Source organism: Prionailurus bengalensis, chromosome D1 (genome assembly GCF_016509475.1).
Source record: "Prionailurus bengalensis isolate Pbe53 chromosome D1, Fcat_Pben_1.1_paternal_pri, whole genome shotgun sequence".
NCBI lineage: Eukaryota > Metazoa > Chordata > Mammalia > Carnivora > Felidae > Prionailurus > Prionailurus bengalensis.
Window position 1 is genome coordinate 43117840 of NC_057346.1, and position 23475 is coordinate 43141314.

Consider the following 23475-nt stretch of genomic DNA (forward strand, 5'->3'; position numbering starts at 1 on the left):
CTCATAAGTTGTGTACATCAGTTGTCAGACTGCCAAGACACCCAAACAGTGAAAACAAGTATGCTTTATGGATATATTTACTGAGAGTGAGAAGAGATTGAAAAAATTATCTGTGCGTTGCCTTTTTCAGAGATTCAACAAGAATGACACTTGTTCCGATACTCTTTAGACATTAAAAATCAATAATTAAAAAAGCGTGTATTGCCAATATATCATAAATGTAAGGATGATGAATTAAGTCCATGTGAATTGCCTACAGACACATTTAATTTGTAATCTAGAAGGAAAGTTTTGCATCTGATTTTTTATTTTGTCTTATAACTACCTGAAGGGATCAAGCTACTTCTCTTCCTCTGGAATGCTGCTTTCCAGAAAAGGACATATTTTATTGAATACCATGATAAGGAATTAGGTCAAAATCCTACAGCTTCTTTAAGATGTAAATCTACTGTCTGAGACAATATGAAACTCTATGTAAGTTAATATTAACGATCAAATAGAAATTTATAATGTAAATCATTTAGATTATCCAAACTACATCAGGATTTATTTCTCTTGGCTTTTAAATCTTAACATGGCCTCAAATGGATCTTTCTTAGAGCCAGTGTTACATACTGAACTGCTTATAAACATTGATATTCTGACCTATATATGACTTGAGATATTCTACATGAAGTTTATAGCTATTCATAAGTATACGTGTCCTCTATTGGAAAACTGTAAAAGCAGAGTATAGTAAAATACAGATAGATACTAAGAATTGTATAAACCTGGTTCGAATCATTGACCTGACATCTAATACCCCTGTGGCTTTTCACCTTGGCTAAATTGTTAGGTATTCTATTCTTTTTGATGCAGTTGGAAATGGGATTGTTTGCTTAATCTCTCTTTCTGATAGGCCATTATTAGTGTATACAAATAATAGATTTCTGTATATTTTGTGTCTTCATACGATGAATTTATTCATTCTAACAGTTTTTTAGTGGATTCCTTAGGTTTATCTATATATAATGTCACCTACAAATAAGTAATGGTTTTATTTCTTTCCAGTATGGATGCCTTTTTCTTGCCTAATTGCTCTCAGTAGGACTACCAATACTATGTTGGAAAAAAGTGGCAAGACTAGGTAAGCATTCTTATATTGTTCCTGATCTTTGAGGAAAAGCTTTCAGCTTTTCACCCTTAAGTATGATATTAGCTGGAGGTTTGTCATATGTGGCCTTTATTATGTTAAGTTACATTTTTTTACATGACTTTAATGAGTTTTAATAAAAATGCATGTTGAATTTTTGTCAAGTGCTTTCTCTGCCTCTGTGTAAGACTTTATCCTTCATTTTGTTAATATGGCATGACATTGATCTGTGGATATTGAACCTATCTTTTTATCCCTTGGATAAATCCCATTTGATTGTGGTACGTGATCTTGTTTTAATATATTGTTGAATTTGGTTTGCTAATATTTTGTGAAGGATTTTTGCTTCTCTGCTCATATTGGCTGGTAATTTTCTTGTGGCATTCTTGTTTGATTTTCATATCAGGGTAATGCTTGCCTTTTAAAAGGAGTTTGGAAGTGTTTCCTCTTCAGTTTTTTGAAAGAATTTGAAAACCAGTGGTACTGATTCTTCTTTCAGTGTTTGGAGAAGTTACCAGTGAAGCCGTTTGGTCCTGGACTTTGGTTTGTTGCGAGATTGAGGATTACTGATTCAGTATCCTCCCTTTCTTTTTACATATACATTTCTTCATGCTTCAGTTCTGAAAGGCTATATGTTTCTAGGAGTTTGTCCATATGTTCCAGGTGTTTCAGTTTGTTGGCATAATAGTGTTGATAGTCTTGTATGTTTGTATTTCTGTGGTATTAGTTGTAACATCTCTTTTATGTGTCTGAACCCTTTCTCTTCTTGGTGAATCCAGTGAATGGTTGATAAATTTTCTTTCAAAGAATCAGCTCTTCATTTCATTGAACTTTTCTTTTGACCTTTTAATTTCTATTTTCTTGATTTCCTCTTTATTTCCTTCCTTCTACTAACTCGGCTTCATTTATCATTCTTCTTCACTGAGGTGGGATGTTAGGTTGCTTGAGAATTTTACTTTTTTCTTGGGGTAGGTGTTTATTGCTGGTGAACTTCAATCTTAGAACTGCATTTGCTATATCCCATAAATTTTGCCATCTGTATTTCCCTCTTCATTTTTCCCAAGGTATTTTCTTATCTTTTGATTTCATGACCTGCCCTATAGTTGGTAGAACATTGTTTAATTTCCACTTTTTGGGGATACTCCACTTTTCTTGTAGTTGATTAACTAGTTTCATATCACTGTGGTCAAAACAGATGCTTAATAGTTCCTAAGTCTGTCAAGACTTATTTTTTTGACATATGACCAATCCTGGAAAACATTGCACATGCTCTGGCAAGAATGTGTGGTTTGCTTTTGGATGGAACATTCTGTATATATCTTTTAATTTCATATGGCCTAATGTTACGTTTAAGGGTAACGTTTCCTTAGTGATTTTTTTTGTCTAGAAGCTAGCCATTGATGTGTGGCGTTAAAGTCTCCTCCTCTTGTATTCCTGTCTCTTTTGATGTGTGTTAATGCCTAATATATATGGTTGGGTGCAGATATATTTACAAATGTTATATCCTCTTGTTTGACCCTTTTATTACTATGTAATTTCCTTCTTTGTCTCTTATTACAGTCTTTGTTTTAAAGTATTTTGTCTGATACTAGGATAGGTATTCCTCCTTTCTTTTGGTTTCCATTATGCATTAGATGTCTTTCTCCATGCCTTCAGTTTTCATCCAGGTGGGTCTTTACATCTGAAGTGAGTCTCTTCTGGGCGCCTAGGTGGCTCGTTTGGTCAAGCATCCAGCTCTTGACTTTGGCTCAGGCATGATCTCACAGTTCGTGAGTTTGAGCCCCACATTGGGCTCTGAGCTGGTGGTGCAGAGCCTCCTTGGGATTGTTTCCCCTTCTTTCTGCCCTTCCCCCCGCTTGCGCTCACTCGCTCTCAGAAAAAAAAAAAAATGAAGTGAGTCTCTTCTAGACATCATATAGATAGGTCTTGTGTTTTTATTCATTGAACTACCCTGTCTCTCCATTGCACATTTATTCCACTTACGTTAAAAATAATAGGTATGTACATATTGCTGTTTTGTTAATTGTTTTCTTGCTGTTTGTAGTTCTTGCTTGTTGCTTATTTTGCTCTCACCCTTTGTGATTTGATGGTAGGTATGCTTAGATTTTCTTTTATCTTTCTTGTATCTACTACAGGCTTACCTCATTTTATTGTGCCTGACAGTACGTTTTTCGTTGTTGTGTTTTTTTTTAATTGAATGTTTGTGGCAACCTTCCACCAAGCAAGTCTTTTGGCACCATTTTTCCAACTATATTTTTTCACTTTTTGTCTCTGTGTCACAATTTGGTTATTTTTATAATATTTCAGACTTTATTATATTCTTTATTGGAACACACTTGACAATACAGTGTTATTTGGGGTGTATAATAGTAATTTGACAGTTACATACATTAGGAATGCTCACTGCAATAAGTGTAGGTACCATCTGCCACCAAAGTTACTACAATATAATTGACTGTTTCCCTGTGGTGGACTTTTCGTCTTCATGGCTTATTTATAACTTCAAGTCTGTACCACTTAATCCCCTATTTTGTCCATACTCCCCCCCCCCCCCCCCCCCCCACTGTCCTTTCTAGCAGCCACCAATTTTTTTCTTGGTTCATTTGTTTTGAAGTGAAATCATATGGGATTTGTTTTTCTCGGACTTACTTCACTTAGCTTAATACTCTCTAGGTATATCCATGTTGCAAATGGCAAGATTTTGTTCTTTTTTATGGTTACTGTTGCGTTGTGTGTGTGTGTATGTGCGTGTATACATCTTTCTCTCTTCATCTGTTAGTGGACACTTAGGTTGCATCCCTATGTTGGCTATTGTAAATAACACTGTATTAAATAACGATGCATATATTTAGTTGAATTTGCGTTTTTGTTTTTTGGGGGGTAAATACCCGGTAATAGAATTACTGGGTCGTGTAGTATTTCTATCTTAAGGTTTTTAAGGAATGTTCATACTGTTTTCTGTAGTGGATGCACCAGTTTACATCCCCACTAATAATGTATGAGAGTTCCCTTTTCTCCACATCCTTGCCACCCCTTGTCTTTTTGATACTGGGCATTCTGACATTGTGAGCTGAAAACCTCATTTTAGTTTTGATTTGCATTTCCCTAATGATTAGTGGTGGGGACCATTGTTTTTCATGTCTTTTTCTCTTTGGAAAAATACATATTCAGGTTCTCTGCCCTTTTTTAATCAATTTTTTTGTTGAGTGGTAGCAGTTCTTTATTTTAGATATCCCTTCCCATTTTAGATTTCCTTGTTGTTTTATTGATGGTTTCCTCTGCTGTGCAAAAGCTTTTTAGTGTGCTATTCTCCCTGTTTTTGGGGTTTTGTTTTTTGGTCTTTTTGTTTTTTGAGTCTAATGGTTTTAGCTCTTACATTTACTTAGGTATTTAACCCATTTTGAGTTTATTTTTGTGATAAGAAAGTAGTTCCATTTCATTTGTATGTAGCTGTCCATTTTTCCCAGCACCATTTATTGAAGAGACTGTCTTTTCTCTATTGCACAGTCTTGCCTTTTTTGTACATGATTAATCACATAAGCATGGGGCTCTCTCTTCTGTTGATTTATATGTCCATTTTTCTTCCTGTATCATCACTATAGCTTTGTAGTATATATTAAAATCTGGGATTGTGATACCTCCAGCTCTGTTCTTGTTTCACAAGGTTGCTTTGGTTATTTAGGGTGCATTTTGTTTCAATGCAAATTTTAGGATAATTTATTCTAAATTTGTGAAAATTGCTATTGATATTTTGATATGGATTGTGTTTGCTTGTTTTGTGCTCCCTTGTACTCTTCAGAGTACAGGTCTTTCACCTCCTTGGTTAAATTTCTTCATAGATATTTTATTCTTTTTGATGCAATTGTAAATGAGTTTTCTTAATTTCTCTTTCTGCTTTGTTTAGTAGTATATAAAAACAGAATAGATTTCTGTGCATTTGTTTGGTACCCTGCAACTTTACTGAATTCATTAGTTCTAATTTTTTGGTGTTTTTAGGTTTTCTGTATGTAGTGTCATGTCATCTGCAATAGTGACAGTTTTACTTCTTCCTTATCAGTTTGGATGCCTTTGATTTCTTTTTCCTGTCTGACTGCTGCAGCTAGGACTACCAATATATGGTGAATAAAAAGAGCATGAGTGGGCATCCTTGTCTTATTCCTAATCTCAGAAGAAAAGCTTTCAACTTTTCCCCATGGAGTAATAGGGTAGGTGTGGGTATATCTTAAATGGCCTTGATTACATTGAGGCATGTTCCCTCTAAACCCACCTCACTGGTAATTTTTATCATAAACAGATGTATTTTGTCGAATGTTTTTTCTGTGTGATTTTTATCATTTATTTTGTTAATGGTGGTCTATCATATTGATTGATTTGTGGATACTGAACCACACTTGTATCTCTAAAATCTGACTTGATCATGGTGAATGATCCTTTTAGTATATTGTTGAATTCCATTTACTGTTTTATGGAAGATTTTTGCTTCTCTGCTCATCAGATACTGGCCTTAATTTTCATAATCATTATATTTTAACTGCTGCAATCTTACAATAAAACTTTAATCAGTGAAGAGTTGCTGCTTATGGATGAGCAAAGAAAGTCGTTAATTTTAGATGGAATCTTCTCTTGGTAAAGATGCTGTGAAGATTCAGCAGTGGCAACAAAGGGTTTAGAATATTACATAAACTTAGTTAAAAAGCAGCGGCAGGCTTTGAGAGAATTGACTATTGAAATAGAACTGTCGAACAGCATCACAACAGAGAAACCTGAATGGAAGACTTAGCCACAACCAGTCCAAACTTCAGCAGCCACCACCCTGATCAGCCAGCTGCCATCAACTTGGAGGCAAGACCTTCCACCAGCGGAAAAGATTACAACCACCTGAAAGCTGAGATGATGGCTAGCATTTTTAGAAATACAGTATTTTTTAATTAAGGTATGTACTTTGTTTTTAGAAGTGCTTCACACACCTAATAGACTATAATACAGTATAAACATAACTTTTGTATGTACTAGGAAACCAGAAACTTCATTTAAGTTGCTTTATTGCAGATCTCTGTAACCTAACCTGCTGTAGATCAGAGGTATGCCTATGTAGCTGTTTGGTTTGTGGTTACTATGAGCCTTACATAGAACAAACTACCAATTTAAAGTAGACTTTCATGAATATGACAGTTTTACTTTGAAGGCATTCTAAAGCTCTGCCTTTTTACTCTTACCCATCCTACCACCATGGTTTAGGTTTTACTTCCTCTTACTTGTGTGTATCCCTTAATTATTATAGTTATCTTTACTACTTTTGTCTTAACCTTCATACCATTACTTTTACTCTAATGTTTATCTTTACCAGTAAAATGTTCACTCTTCCTGTTTTCTTGTTACTAATCCACACCTTTCCAACTTGAAGAGCTCCCTTTAGCATTTCTTAGGAGGCCAGTTAATGGTGACAGATTCCTTTAGCTTTTGTTGTTCTGGAATACTCTTTCTCCTTTAGTTCTGAAAGATAACTTTGCAAGAGTGTATATTCTTTCTTGATCGGAAGTCTTTTTCTTTCAGCACTTGCACTCTCTCATGCCACTCCTTTCTGGCCTGCAAAGTCCTGCTGTAAAATCTGCTAATTATTGTATGGGGGTTCTTTTGTATATAAGAAGTTCCTCTCTTGGCTGCTTTTATCCTGGTCTTTAACTTTTGACAATTAGTGTTTTGGTGTGGGTCTCTTTTGGTTCATTTTATTTGGAATTCTCTCTGGGCTGCCTGTTTCTGGATGTTGGGTTCCTCTTCTAGGTTTTCAGCCCCTTTCTGTCTCTTCTGGGACCCCTGTCATGTGAATGTTAGTTGATGTTTTCCTCTAAGTCTTTTAAGCTTCCCCCACCCCTGCGCTGTGGGTGAATTCTAATATCCTGTCTTTAAGATCAGTGATCCTTTCTTCTGCTTCATCTTGTCTGCTGGAAAACCCCTCTAATTTTTCAGTTCTGTTATTGTATCCTTTAGCTTTGTGATTTCTATTTGGTACTTTTTTTTTTTTTCCAACTTCTGTGTTCATCCATTCTTCCAATTTTGGTGAGCATATTCATGGCCATAGTTTGAGCTCTATATCAAGTAGATTATTTATCTCCATTTCACTGAGGTATTTTTCCAAGGTTTTATCATAATTCTTTCATTTGGAACATATTCCTGTTTTTTTTTTCCTCTTTATTGGTTTCTGTGCTTTAGATGAAACAGCCACCTCTCCCAATGTTGAAAATAAACCTTTTCATTCAACCTTGCCCTATCATTTGTTTCTCAAACTTGTGGTTGTCCAAGCGGACTATTTTTAAGAGCTCCTGGTAGCTGAGGGTGTGCCAAGACCTGTCAGTGTACCAAAGGGGAATCTCTTGCCACCTAAATTCAGGATGATTGAAAGCTGCTGCCTGAGGGTCTGGTTTCCAAACTTTGTGAGACTGCAAACATAAGCTGTTTTCTGGAATATGCCAGCAAGCTGTAGTTACGAGCACAAAGATGGCACTGCCCTCATCCACATTGCCTGAGAGTATCTCCATAGGCCTCTAGATAAGCCTGCTCTTAGGCTGAAGCTTCAGGATAAATATGCTTCTACAAAAAGAGGATGTGAGTTTTAGTCCACTGTGCAGTGGCATCTGTTTCAGGAGGCTCCCCACCCCCCATTGAGCGAGCCACAAACACCAGGGTGTGAGAACTCCCCTCCCAGAGGTGTTGGTGCTCTGGAACAGGCAGAGTGAGAGCACAGAGCACCTGCCCTCTGAGGCCTCTGATAACTAATCCTTAGATGTGTGTTTTAATTAGAAGCCTGCCCCTCAGGCTGTAGCCATGATGATAAAATTAAGACCTCTTTCACTGGAAGACTGAGCTCTTGGATCTGCTGTCTCTTGGCTGTGCCCTGGGGGTAGCTGCTTCTCCATTGGTTACTGTCCTGTGGGACCCATCAGCCTTGCCCTGTTGGCCACCAGAGCCATACAATGTACAGGTGTCCCCTGCAGCAGCTGCAAAAACTGCGGTGCTGGACAGAGGTACAAACTCCATTTGGGGATATGCCATCAAGCTGGGGGAGAGTGCAAAGAGGCTTCTCAGCCACAGACTCCTAGATACATGCCAGACCAGAAGCTTTCTCCTGAGGCCAGAGCTCCTGGACAAAAAGTCCTGTTTCAGTCCACTATCTGTGCAGTACACTGTAGGTGGTAGTTAGCCAAGAACCATCTCCCAGTTGTCCCAGTCCCATGGGACCCAGGAATAGAAGACCCTCTGGCTCCAGAGCCAGTCAAAGGGCATCCCTGGGCAGCAGCTTTAAAATGTAAGTGTAAAGGCTCCCTTCCAGGAGATACTGGCACTTTGGAGCTCAGCAGAGGAAGAATGCGAAGATGGCACCCACCAGCCTCCATCCCAGAGAACAGTCCAGCATGTGCCTCCACATGATGCATTAAAGCTAGCAAGTGAATGTTTCACGTGAAGTTTGCTTTTCAAAGTGCTGCTTGTGCACTGGATCCTGTGGCAAGTGAGTCCATTTAAGCCCTTCAAGAGCCGTGCCTCAGTTCTCCACAGCCCTTTGGGTCTCTCGAATGTGAGCACACCATTAGTTTCCATAGCCAGATGTTTTGGAGGCTCATCTCAGGCATACGTCTGAAAAGCTGGTGAGTCCTATTTGAAGTATGAGCCCTTCATTCCCCAAGGAGAGGTTCTGGGTTTATAAATTCCCTCCCACTTGTGGGTTGTGTGCCTTGGGCCAGGTTTATGGCAGAATTAGTTCTCAGACTCTCCTACCATCTTCAGTCAGGCCTTTTTCTTGTTTGATAATGAAGGGGTTGCTCAGCTAGTCTTCAGGTCTCCTTCAGAGGAAATGTGGTTCACACAGAGTTGTAGCTTAAGTGTGTCCATGGGAGGGGGCAAGTTCAGGGTCTTCCTGCATTGCTCTTGTACTGCCTGGGCTTTAGAATATAGTCTTAATATTCAGGTAATAGTTCTAAACATATTTTCAAAATATAGTGCAGTCTTTTTAGAAGACAGTGTGGCAGTTACTTAAATTTAAAATGTGTTAAATCCACATACTCATTAGATATTAGGACATGTTCAAATAGGACATGGGGGCATCCTACAGTATTTATCCCAATAGTAAATAAAAACTCAACAAGGACTTTAAAAATTACACATATAAGCCATACAGTGGAACACTGCACGCCGGATATATACCGACATGGGAGGATCTTGGAGATAAATTGTTACGAAGAAAGAACAAGCTGAAAAATAATGTGTAGGCCCATTTATATAAATATAGTTGGATGAATATATATACGTATACACACACATACATATACACACATGTGTATATAAAACATTTTCTTTAGAGACTAGCAAATGGCTGGGTATGGGTTACAGAAGGGAATGCTGAAGGATCACTGTCCCTTTTTATTCTACAAGGCTGCATTCATTTTGACAAAATAGAGACATTTTACTTATAAAATACAAATACAGGCAGGAGAGGATTAACATGTAGCTTTGCTTTTCGCTTTTAATTTGACATGTAAATACTTAACTGATGGCTGCTATTATTTATATGAATTATCTTCTGAAAATAGCAGCCATTTACTGAATATATCCCTCTCTGAGCTCAATCTTCCACATGCCTGAAATATATAAACCTGTGGGGTGAAAGCAGTTATCTCCTTTAACAGCTAAGGAAAATGAGCTTTAGAGAAGTATTTTACCCAGGTTACTTAGTATGAGCCAGAGCAGGGCTCTAAAAAAGCCTGTGCTTCTAATTAAATATTAATACTAGTCACTAATATTTATAAGAAAGCTAACATATAGAACTATCTCTGGCATAGGTTATCTGATGATAAACAGCCTCGTAAATTTTCACCAAGGAACCACAGTTTAAGAGGTATCTTAAGAAACTGGAGTCTGCCCAAGCACACAGCCAAGATACTGAAAGAAAACTTGACATAGAAATACAGAAACAAAAAGGATATTTCTTCAGAACATGGCAGCCATCTTTAAAAACCTAAAATGTTACATGGAAATAGATCTAGATTTATTCTATTTGATTTTGGAGAGTAGATAGGATTAGAAGGAGAAAATTACAGGGAAAAAGATCTTATGAAGAAAAAATTCTATTAAAGTAGATCTCTCTTAAAATAGGATGGACTTCCTCATGAGGTGGTAAGCTTCCTACAATTGGAAGATTCAGAGGCTAGACAAGCTACTTACCTCAGATCCTATAGAAGAAATTAATGTAGAAATTTGAACTACACAAGCTCTAAGATACTAATAGCCTTTATATTTACAGGTTATTTTTCAACTATCATTTACATCTGTAGCAAAGCAGTAAACAACATGAAATTAATTTTTCTGATACTACAAGTTACACTGTTCTAAATGCATAATCTTACCCGTATTCTTCTCAGCATACATATTCACCTTCCGTTCATCTGATGGCAACAGTTTAAAGCAGACTTTGGATATGCTGGTTTTGGTCACACTGGAGTATTTAATATCCTTTAGTGGAACACATGTTGCTTCCTTACCTATAGAACCGCCTCCCTGGTAAACCAAGAGGATCGATGAATGCTCTCTCCAGGAGCATCAATTGGTCATTCATGATTCTCACTGCAATAGGACTTTGAAAATAAGAAATAGGTAACTGTAACTCTTTCATGGAACTATAGTTTAAAATAATATAGCATAAGGCATGGAAAAATAAACTTGTAAAATACATAGGTTTTTAAGAAAATACATATTAACAGTAATGCTTTATATGTAAGCTACATATAACAAGAGGGTCATCTTCCTAATATTCAGAGTAAGAGAGACCTACTGGAGATGGCTTGTTTTGTTTTTCAAGACCACAGAAAGAACTAAAAGTTTTAATTCTCTCTAGGAGGACAGCCAGGCCTCCTGCAAAGGCCGACTGGGTGTACTATCAGTTGTTGATAAGCCATTCAGTTCCACTGTGGAAGAAAGTTGCAGAATAAAGGCTGAACAACAACAAATGAAGGAAGGTCGCAGCAGTCTGCAGGAAGTTGCCCATCATGGGCTGGGAATCCCCTTTCACACTTGGCATCTGCCAACTCTTCCTGGGGTGCTACACAAATTCTCTGGGCTTTCCTATAATCCAAAGGAGAGAGAAGCCTCTCAGAATGAAGGATAATCTTTCTGGCTATATGGGTAGTGGGAGAGCTTACTCTAATTGGATCTGAAAAAGTAAATGTGATAGGACAGTTTATGCTTGTTAAATAATGCTTTGAATAGAACTTTTCAAATTATATTTCAATCTAAAAGTGGCAAAAATTCTATCAGTAAAAGAATTCCTACACTGGTCATAGAAGTATTGGGAAATTAGTAAAATATACTACAAGTGCATTTACCCACGGAACGATGAATTACACTCAAAATTCTTATGCAGACTCCTGAAGGCATGAGGCTGGCCCTTGTGGGAGGGGTTTTCAGTCTACCAGATAGAGCACTGCTTCTCAAACTTCAGTGTGAATACTGACCATCCTGGGAGTTTGTTAAAGTGCAGAATTCTACGTTTGATGACAAGCTCCTAAGTGATGCTGATGCTGTAGTTACAGACCTTAATTTGGGTAGCAGTGACTTAGAGCTGCCTGCCTAGGTAAGTGTACACGATTCACTCTAGTAACTAGATTACTTTTCAAAATAGGAAACTTTACATTTGAAACTTACTTGTTAAGATCAACTTCTGTGAGTCTTCTATGAAAATCTGAAGCAGCATCTGAGAAGTTTTTCACGGCAGAAAATAAAGAATCTTTTAAAAATAGAAAAGTGAAAGGTATATTAGTAAATGCTTCTTATTTCAGATGTTCACTTCCCTGCCCTCCACATTCCAGGCTGACAGGACTGAATAGATATTAAAACTGTTTTTCTACTGAGCCTTCTTGTAGATCCATGAAGATCAGAAAATATTGTAACAAAGAGACAATGGATAAAACAACATTTCTAAATTGGTTCTTCATGAAGGAACTTTCAAGAGTCTAGGACATAATTATTTTAACTCCTAATTTACCATTCATGTAGATATTCATTCAATATATATTAATACAACTTCTATATGCTAGATACTGGATACAGCTATAAATTGAGCTGTGTTCCTGCAACAATTAGAGAATAAATCAATGTTAACCAACCCCTCTTTTTTTTTTTTTTTTTTTTTTTTTTAAATTTAACGTTTATTTTTTTTGAGACAGAGAGAGACAGAGCATGAACGGGGGAGGGTCAGAGAGAGGGAGACACAGAATCCGAAACAGGCTCCAGGCTCTGAGCTGTCAGCACAGAGCCCGACGCGGGGCTCAAACTCATGGACCTCGAGATCATGACCTGAGCCGAAGTCGGCTGCCTAACCGACTGAGCCACCCAGGTGCCCCAACCAACCCCTCTTTTTAATCAGTGCATTTAAGATCTTGTTTAGATGCAACCTGTGACAAGCTGGTGTATGTGGACTCAAACAGGATCAGGTCTGGTCTAGTCAAGCTTTTCTTTAGTTAACATAGATTCTAAGAAGTGAGAAGATTCTCAACATATTTTTTTATTACAACAACCTGTATCATTTTCCATCTTTTCTAAACTGAACATTAGCATAAATCATTGATTTCCTTCATTAATCCTGTGATACAGGGAATACAATATTCATTTGGCGGAGAAAGCACTTACTGCTCCACAGGATTTCTGTTAGGTCACACAGCTAGTAAACAGTTACTTTCAATATAAAAGACAAGGTCTTTTTTAGCCCTAGATATCCTTTAAGCTCTAATTATTGTTGCTATTCTTAAAGCCAAGTACAAAATAATCTAATAATAGATACTTTTGAAGCCAAAGAGTGTTGAGGAAAGAATTTTAAATTTCCAATGAACCACAATAGTCAAATTGGATAAGAAATAAAACGTGTGCCTGGTATTTAGTAACAGGTGAATAACTTTGGCCAAAGCAATTTCAGTAGAGTGTTAGGAAGATAGGACAGTACTAGATTGGTAGAAGGAAGTAGAGAACTGGAGACCATGTAAATTACATATCCATCCTATCCATCATTCATTCATTAAAACATGTTAGGGACTGCTTTTTGCCTGGTACTAAATGAAGAATTTTGATTGGGAAGGGAGTAGGGTACATTAGGTATAAGAAATGTTTATAAGAAAGTTACAAGATGGTTTAACGTGGATGGAATATTGCCACTGAGGTGGAGAGGGTGAAAATATGGGGGGAAAGGGGCATTAATAGAGTAGGTTAAGTCACTTTGTGTGAAGAGTGGCCTTCCCCTGTAACTGTGTGCTTTCTCTCTCGGTTGGATCCTGACTTAAAGTGATAAAAGGTAATTCACCAAAAGAAAATCGGGGCATCTAGGAAAAGAAGAGGATGCTGGCGAGCCACAGAATTGTGAATGTCTATCTCGCTGTCAGCTCTGCTTATTCCGATTTCATTTGCCTCGTTAAAGAGACTCTCCAATCACTGATGTAAATACAATTTCCTAGATTTTCTTTGTATCACTTTATCTAGATCGTAGTACCTGCTGCTCATGACTTTGAAGATTACTAATTTGTATGCAATATTCCAAAGCCATTGCTGACTTCTCTCTACTTACTCTGTGTCCCTACAGTACTCTCTGTAGCGTCCTATAACAGCTTGTCCCTGGCATTTTTGTCTTTTCCCTCACGTGAGAGCCTGTGCTCTTTGAGGACAATGATTATTTTTTAAACATTCTGGTATCTCCCAGGAAATAACACAGTAGACAGTAGACACTGAGTACATACTTGATAATTTTGGTATGTACTAAGAATATCTACTCCCAGATTAAAAGAAAATGGTTATAGTATAACAGTACTAGTAGGTAACGTTTATAAGACTCACCACTGTGTCTATATATCCAACCAACTGAATGTCCCACAGCAGTCTTGGAAACGTTATATTCTTTACCATTTCACTCAGAGGAAAATTGACAAAGGTCATGTAACTTTTCCAACATCACACAATGACTAAATATTAGAACCGGGATTTGAACCAGGTAACTGCTTCTAGACCCAATGCTCAGTCCTTTGCACCATACTATATTTCATCCCTGCTTTGTTGGAGACAGCATAGTACATAACAGTAACCACAAAATGGCAATGTGAATATAAAATGAATATAAAATACACAAAATGAAACAATGCTTAAACCAGGTAAAAAAATCTCCATGTAAACAAAAATATACAATAATTATATATGTAGTGGAATTGGTTTTCTCTATTTTCCCATCTTTGTGCAGTATTGTATTTTTATAGTATTGTTCTTTTAACAGCAAAAATATTTCTAAAGGCAGCAATATAGGGAAAATATTAACCAACCCAATGTTCATAGCACTAACTTAGCAAAACAAATTCATCCTACAAATACCAGGTTAAATGACATTCTTTAAAGGTGTTTCAAGTTTTTTCCTAGAAATCAAAATGAAGTAACGCAAGGATGTATTCTAGGATGAAAGAGTGTGCAGTGATGACAGTCAGAGACGATATCTGAAAGCTCTAACTCAGATTATAAAATATACCCAGCCATTCTTACCAAATGATACTCCATGGTCTCTCAATCGTTGGTCATGTTTCTTAGATAAATTGTAGATGCTTGTTGCATAGTTTTTCAAAGCTTTTGCATAGTCTTCAATATTGAAAGGAATGATTATAGAGTCTGCAAGCTCATAAACCAGTGCCCCTCGTAACTGAGCCACTGAAAGCTGTTTTTTAAAAGTAGGGTCATAAAAATTCTCTACTAATTCAAACGTCTCATAAATTGTATGGTATACCGGGTAGCTGCTGTACTTATCTGTTTTCTGGGGAAACAAAATATGGGTAGGTACTGAATATAGACAAACATTAAATACTCCAATTATAATATTTATGTAATCTTAAAAATGCAGAAAAAAAAATACAGCCATGTGGAACTCTGAGTTTTATCATGAAGCAAAAAGTTAAAATCTAACAGTTTCACCAACTATTCACCCATTTAAAATTTTACTGTTATTTATCATTCGCGTAATCTTCATTCAAAATACTGCAAAATTGTTATTGTATTTCTGATAACTGAAATCAAGGCATACATACTCAAATTGCATATTAACACAGTGTACAATTATCTATCAATTGATTGGAAATGAAAGGTTCTGGGCAGCTAAGATCTGTATAGAATCTACATTTAAGGACCTTCTCTGCCTTCCCAAACTGTATAACCAAATGCCATCTAACCTTTATTATGCAGTTAAGGGCTACCATTGTAAACTATTACATAGATGTATTTTATATAAATATTTGTTTTACTCCTTAGGTCTGCCTTTCCTAAGTTTAGTTTTACCTATATGCTACTTTGCTATAAGGTTAACATTTTTACTGCGAATCCTTGTGTCAGTCTCTCTCCTGTCTAATGTCCTGCTTTTAATCTGCAGTTTCTTAGAAACTAGACAACTGTGTTCAGATTGATGACAGAATATAAAAGTGAACAGGCCTTGAAAGAGTTTAATGAGTATCAGGATACAGATTTATTTTGTTTTCATCTCTGTTCTGATTCTGGAGAATCAGATTTACAAAAGGTATGTATTCTAGGCAAGCAAGACTGTGTATTGCAATTATGATTTGAAAATTATTAAAATCTGTGACAAATCTGGGTTTGCTGATGTAATCTTCAGTTTGGTTTATCACATAATTTATAACCTAGACAAGCAAACACGGCACATGTTGGCATATTCAAATACTCACATATCATCAGTGTGTTTGAATGGCAATGGTGCAAACTGATCAGAAAAGTTAATCGACTTAAAAATCAGGAGAAACTTGTTTTATTCCCTACTCAGGAGCCCTGGACTCAGATGACAGGCAGGAGTGAGGATGTGAAGAGGGGCTACTGACAGTAAAGACTCGTGGCCTAGCATTCCCTGTGACTAAAACAGGTTCTTCACATGTACATTTTCCTCAGGAAACGTGGAGGAGAACGGGATTTTCCAATAAAGCCTGGATGAGAACAGGGGTGTGCACTACTTGGTTCTGCTAACCAGCGAAGCACTTGGCAATAATCTCCCAGCTACCATTTCATTGAATAATCCTGCAAGGGAAATTCACTGAATAACCCAAATTAATTCCTAGTCCATCTACAAAGAGACATGAAGTCAGCCTCCAGCCTTGGAATTCTTGCCAGGCCACATGACCTGGTGCCCTGGTACCAAACAACTAAACAGTTTAAAATTCCTAACAAGAAGTTGGATAAAATGCTATGTATCCAAAATAATGAAATGGCTTACCCTGTTCTTAGTGTAACGGGCTCTGCCTGAAGCAATCCCAAGTCTCTGAAAGTAAGCTTCAAAATCACTTCCAGATCCCAGCTTGTTGATTCTAGATATAGAATATAAATGTATAGACACACACAAGGATATTATAAGTGCATAAGTTAAAAAATATGAAGTTAAAGAAATAGAAAAATGAATCCTGTCCCAGGAATAGCAAGGAATTGCACAGCACATTTACAAAAATTAGAAGGTACACCACCCCAAGCTACTTTCCTGTCACATGCCGGAAATTGCTGCGTTAAACCTGTAAATCTGCACTGACTACAGTCACAGTTGAACAGTGCCACCGAAGACAGCAGCCTAGTGACTGTGGTCTCTCTCACATCGTCAGTCTTTTAGAATATTTACATAGAGAGGAAAAAGAGAAAAATAAAATTTGGTCACTACCCTCAGAGAACTATAGTAAGAAAACTGCCATGATAAAGTGTATTTAGGATCACGAAGAATCTATGCCTTATTTAGAAAATGAAATTACAATATATTTTTTTGCATGTAGTTAAGAAACCACTACATACATACATATGTAATATATATGCAATAACATGGGAAAATTTATGATAAAATGGTAAGCAAAGAAGAAAATTATAGGTGTATTAGAAAATACATACTTCCAATGTGTTTTTGAGATGTAGGTATTTTAAAACCTTTTTTTTGACTCTAGTTTTTGTTTTTTTTTTTTAATCATGTAAAACTTTTACAGTGGAAACAAACTTTCACAAGACTTATTTGGAGTATGTAATGGAGCTATTAACTGTTACCATCATCTGCTGGTTTATAGAAATAGTATTGCAGGAGAAAAAAAATTGAAGAAAACTGTTGTGTGAATGAAAAGTAAAAAATTAATACATCCTATATTCATTACAGGTAAAGACACAATTTGGTAGTGACTTATAATGCCCCTTAAACTTAGAAGCAAATAATCCATATTTCATCATTATCATTTGGTGTCACATTAATGCATTGAATACATATCTAAGATTTAATACAAAAATGCAAAATAATACCTGATAATGTGGCAAAATAATTTTGGCTAAACATTTGCAAAAGTAGAATTTATTATAGATTCAAAGACTTGGCTATTCTGTCCCATTAGCAAATTGAAGGCTATACAGGGATTCTTTGGGATTATCTTTCTTCTACTCACATTGTTGACACAGCTGAGAATTACATTTCTGGAGAAACAACGGGCAAAGGGGAATTCACAATTGATCCTAACAGTAGAAAATATACAAGTAATTCACCTAGGAAAATCTTTATTTTCAGATGAAGGGTCCTTTTCCAACCAGCTTTCATAAAGAGACTTACTCTCAAAACCATCATCTGGGCTGGATATCTGGAAAGAAACATCAAATATTGGGAATTAGAGGCAGAAGCAACTAAATTTATGTCGATAATAAAACCATAGGTTATCAACTTCTAACTATATGGACATATGTTCTTTATAGAAAAACAAGCAAATGACAAAAAAATACAACCAAATCCATGTTCATTTTTGTTGCCTATTGATAATTTTGCCATGTACGTGAGATAAAAATCTCTGGCTTATTTTGGTAAACTTTTTTAATAGAGTTGCAGATTTATAACAAATGTTATCACTTTAATTTTTAGCAGTTTAGATGTCCTTGAGTAAGTCACTGGGGGAAAACTTGGATACAAGATTTACATAAGTAAGTTGCTTCTGTCCTAAAAGACCTTTAAAGAGAGGCCTCAGGGTGGCAGACGTGGCTGAAGCATCTAAGCCTGACAAGGGCAATGTAAGTCCTGGTTTTGCAGAGCCCGAGGGGAAAGGAGGAATTGCTGTTTTGGAAAGTCCAATTGTATTCAAACCAAGTTGGAATCTGATGGGTTTTAAAAGCTCTGCATAACCTCACATTTCTCTTTGGGGATTTTAAGAGCTTCTATGAATACAAGAACCTTTTTTACTGCCCCCATTAGAGGTACGGCCATTAACTTACACTCTGCTGTCTCCAATCTTCGGCAGGGCCACAAGGTAGAGTGTGGACTGTGAAGGTTGAGGTGCCTGTTTTAGATCCTCATGAACACACGTATTGCCCGAATTTTGTGTTTGTAGCTCTGCTTTGTTCAGAAAAAGGCATACCCTCCTCACGCAGCTCTGAAAGCATCATAACCTATGGTGTGTTGCTTCCCCTCTTCAAACGCTAGTTTTCTCAGCTGTGGAAATGGGGATAATGGTCCCCATCTTAACATAAACATCAATTCCTCTGATATTTTCTGTGGCCTTTATACAGAGTGGGTTGTTGCCTCGTCATTGCACATGAGCCCACAGCTTAAAGGCAGTCCTGGCTCTCCACGTCCTTCCTTTGCCCACCAGCATGTTGCAGCAGCAGGGACGTTCTACTCCTTTCCCGCCAACTGACTGGGTTCGACTCGACTCTGCTCCCGCCAATATGCAATAGCTGAGAACCTGCTCCAATTCCTACATCCTGCTTAGGCCGAACTCTCTGAAAAACCCTCTCCTTTTCTGGAATCACAATTTCAGTCTAGCACTACCCAGAACTGAGTCCTTCTAGCCTGTACCCCCTAGAGCATACTTTCTGTCTCTGCTGTCTTGTCACAAATGCTGACCCTTGGGTATTTTCAACACCTTGTCCCAGTTCTTAAATCGGGCAGCTGCCCAGTCTCTAAGCTCTGCCCTCTCTACCACTCCCATCCTGCACTCCTGCCACCAGCATGGTTTGCCTCTGCCAACGCATTCTAGAGGTTGCTGAAATGGTAACTGTCCGTTCACAGAAGTCTTTTTCTACCAGGTTTTGGTATGGCCGTGGAGAAGCATCTGCCTGTGTACAAAGGGGCATAGACCTCAACTTCTCCCTATTGGCCCTGAAATTATTAACTATCCTTGATATCAAAGGCAGGAGCCATCTCTGGAGGACAGCACAAAGCATAAATGCATGTCCTGAGCAGGATTCTCTCAGAATTGTCCTTACAGCTTGCTTTAGATGTTTTTATGGGACATTCCAATAAAAGTATCAAGAACATAAGCTACCCAATATGTTGAGAGTTGGGATGGGAATGATGAGAGCACTCCCATTTGGGAAAACTGGTTTTTAAAGGCATTTAATGGGAAAAAGGAAAGGGTGATATTAAGGGAGAGTGGAAAATAGTACCTACAGAGAAGTGACACCTACTTCACTTTGTAATCTAAGTGATAACATACTTTAAAGATTTGTATTTGGTAACTAAATTCTATAATGAACCATTTAAATGAAGTACACAAAAATTAAAGATATATGTCATTTTTAGAGTAGAGTGCAATGTACTTTTTATCAATAATACAAAATTCCTGTAAGAATTATTTCCATTTTGCTATTAGACTTGCTATAGCTTAATCTATTCACTACACTGATACTGAGTGGTCTTTCTAATGAACAAATATGATAATGTATAACCTTGTTAAAGATTCTCTGTGGCCCCTGGTTGCTCAGCCGGTTAAGCATCTGACTTTGGCTCACGTCATGATCTCACAGTTCATGAATTCGAGCCCCACATCAGATAGGTGCTGACAGCTTAGAGCCTGGAGCCTGCTTTGTATTCTGTGTCTCCCTCTCTCTGCCCCACGTGCATGCACATGCATGTGCACGTGCTCTCTCACTTGCTCTCTCAAAAATAAACATTTAAAAATAAATAAGATAAATAAAAAGAAGAAATGATCTGCCAGGTCTCTTCAAAAAAAAAAAAAAAAAAAAAGATTCTCTAATTTTCCCATCATCATATTTCTGACCTTGGCCTATTTGTCATGCTCCACTTCTTACCACTTATCCACCAAAACCTTATACGTATGTCACCCTGAACCACCTACAGTTGAGGAAATATTTTCTTTCATGTCTCCACATCTTTTTTAGCTTACGGTGTTCTCTGCTGAGAATGCCTTCTCTCTTACTTTCACACCCTTCCATTTTACAACCCAAGAACTAATTATTCTGTAAACATCTTCTGATGCTTCCCCAACCACCCCAGGATTTCAGCTTCTCTATTCCATAATTCTTCTCCATTGTTTGTAGTATCCAATATTCTACTGACGTGTAATTGCTCACTTACAAGCGTGTATCCTCTCTAGACTGCGAAGTGTTTGGATTCAGTGACCATGTCCTTTTATCATTGATGCTGCTGGAATTCATTTTATAGGGTTTGAACCCAAGGCTTTCTCCATTCCAGCTCATTCTTTTGTATTGAAATTCCTCTGCCAAATGAAACTGTATACCCTCTACATGGCAACATGTATACAATAACTACTATTAGAAAGATTAGCAATGCTATTTTTATACCTAGCTCATATAAATAGTGTATTAAAGATTTTGTTCTGACTTCTTACTTATACAAATCAGTTACCAGTTTAAAAATCAGTACCACTAATTAAGAAAACAAGTGTTATCCACTTATCTATTCATCAGAAAACATTAAGACATCTATTTATATACCTCTTTTGTCAGTTTATACACCAATTGGTAAAGAAGGGGTGTACAGTCAACTCTCAGAGTATAATTGCCTGAAAAAATAAAATACAATGTATTTTAATACTTCCAGGTGAAATTCCAAGAGAAGTCTAATTCTAACTATTTCTAATTATAAACAACGTATAGTCTTGAAATCAAATAGCATCACTCTTATCTTTCGAGGGGGGCTTTGGCAAAGGAAGTGATAAGGCTATGCCATTCATATTTACTCCATCAATTCGACAGTGTATATCAAGACATTAGACCAGAGCATTTCAGTACCTCGGAAGTATGCTCTGACATTCATCTAGAAGTAATACAAAGAAAGCCTAGAGACACAAGTGTTGCATGTCAGCTTCCAAGCAAAGTCTGTAGTATGTACTCACTTCAAATTGCTCCCATAAAGTGTTTCTATGTGCAATATCCCGTAAAACATTCTTCTGAAATATTGTAGCCAAATTCTTTTAATATCTCCACAGGAAGAATATGGTTAATACTAGAGTTTTAAGTAGTAATTCAAGATAGGCAAATGGCAAACATACTAAAGAAATTACAATCGGTAGCTTAGTTATGACTCATACGGATTCATTTGAATCATAATCATTTTCTCTGTGGTCAAGTGGAAAATGGAGGTACTATTGAGGAATTTCATAGGACGAGAATAATCTCAGTTTACAAGTTAGTTACAATTTGCAGACTGAAAAGATGATGCATTGTTTAATAATCTGAAGTAAGATTTACCTTCTATAGATGAATCAGAATTGATATAAGCAATGCTTCTCTCCTGGAGTGTTTTTGCATTCTCCTACAGTTGAAGCAAAGTTGTTATTTAATTCACAATATTTACAATTGTGGAAATAAATAAGCAAATTAATTTAGTATAAAGGTGGTCTACAGACACCTTTATGAATCCAATATCTATGCCTTTGCCATAATTTATGAGAAAATGCAGATAACTGGTTGGTTGACAACATTAACACAAGTAAAAAGAAAAATATGTGTAGCTACTATTTATAGCAATAGCAAGGATTCTCAGAAAAAAAGTATTTTCACAGTGTGGTTCCTTGACTCCTTGCATTAGAATATGAAGGGGTGAGGCTCCCAGATTTTGGGCCCCACTGCAGATGTACTGATTAAAAATTTCTGAAAGGCCTGGAAATCTGTATTTTCTAAAAGGTATCCCTGGAAATCCTTACATACACTGAAGTTTGAGAGAGCTACTGAGACTGGAAACCCAAGTATAATTTTAAAAGTCAGAAATAGAGTCAATTTATCTATTTTTTTTTTAAGTATTTTATTTTAGAGTGCACGTGCACACAAGCAGGGGAGGCACAGAGACAGGGAAAGAGAATCCCAAGCAGGCTCAGTACTATCAGCACACAGCCTGACACAGGCCTTGATCCCGTGACTCTGGGATCCTGACCTGAGCCAAAAATCAAGAGTTGGATGCAACCAACTGAGCCACCCAGGTGCCCCTCCATTTATCTATTTTTAAAAGAGGAGATGCAAAGAAAAATAATTTTCAAAAGGAGGATAGAAAAAAAACTAGATGGAGAGAAGGAAAGCCATTAGGATAGTCTCTTCCTCTCACTATAACACACACACACACACACACACACACACACACACACACACACTACTACTATCACACAGATGGGATATGCTGAGAGAGCCTTTTACTTCTCTCTAGCTTGCTACCTCATAAGAACACACTATAATAGGACACAGTCCAAGATAGACGCATATAAATACCTTGAACTCAGTTCCCAGACACACCAAATCTACACCTACAAAGAGAGCAACTCTTCCTAAAGAAGAACTGAGGGCTGACTGAACAACTTCTGCATGACAAAGAATAGAGGGACCACATAAAGAAGGGTAGGAAAGACAGACACACAGTAACATTGAGAACAACCACCCGAAGTGGCAACCAAGAGTAGAGAGGGATATCACTGAGGGGCCGATGGACAGAGTCACCTACCCTGGGACACAGAAAAACAAAACAAACAGTAATTTAAAGGGAAACTAGAGAGCAGCTGGGTGGCTCAGTTGGTTGAGCGACTGACTTCGGCTCAGGTCATGATCTCACAGATCGTGAGTTCGAGCCCCACGTCGGGCTCTGTGCTGACAGCTCAGAGCCTGGAGCCTACTTCGGATTCTGTGTCTCCCCCTCTCTCTACCCCTCCCCTGCTCACCCTCTGTGTCTCTCTGTCTCTCAATAATAAGTGAATGTTTAAAAAAAATTTTTTTTAATAAAATAAAATAAAGGGAAACTAGATTATTAAGTGAAGGAAATCCATTTACCAACCATAGAATGTCTGCCAAATGGGGGTAACTGCTAGAACTCTCTCCAGGGTCAGATTACTCAGTCCTCTAACCCACACCAGCTTCAGCTGTTCCATCAAGGTGACCCAGGCACAAAGCACCATGTCATATCTGGCCTGCTCCCATGCCATCTCCAGCCATCCCACCAAGGCAACCCCAATGTAGAGCACCCCAAAAACCCTTGGCCTGAGTCTGCTTCATTTCAGCTGACCCTCCAAGGTGACCATAGTGCAAAGCACTCC

At 37.4% G+C, this 23475-nt stretch overlaps 1 protein-coding gene across 1 annotated transcript in view; it reads right to left on the reverse strand.

Annotated features, from left to right (window-relative positions):
• The window catches only part of NAALAD2 (N-acetylated alpha-linked acidic dipeptidase 2), a 64890-nt gene that overhangs the window by 4426 nt on the left and 36989 nt on the right, over positions 1 to 23475 (reverse strand). Inside the window, exons 12-18 of the mRNA XM_043579962.1 lie at positions 21650 to 21713; positions 20894 to 20961; positions 17696 to 17787; positions 16410 to 16500; positions 14687 to 14951; positions 11822 to 11903; positions 10663 to 10755 (exon numbers count right to left, since the gene is read on the reverse strand). Of these exons, the coding sequence (XP_043435897.1) occupies positions 10663 to 10755; positions 11822 to 11903; positions 14687 to 14951; positions 16410 to 16500; positions 17696 to 17787; positions 20894 to 20961; positions 21650 to 21713 (755 nt within the window). The remainder of the gene's footprint in view (positions 1 to 10662; positions 10756 to 11821; positions 11904 to 14686; positions 14952 to 16409; positions 16501 to 17695; positions 17788 to 20893; positions 20962 to 21649; positions 21714 to 23475) is intronic.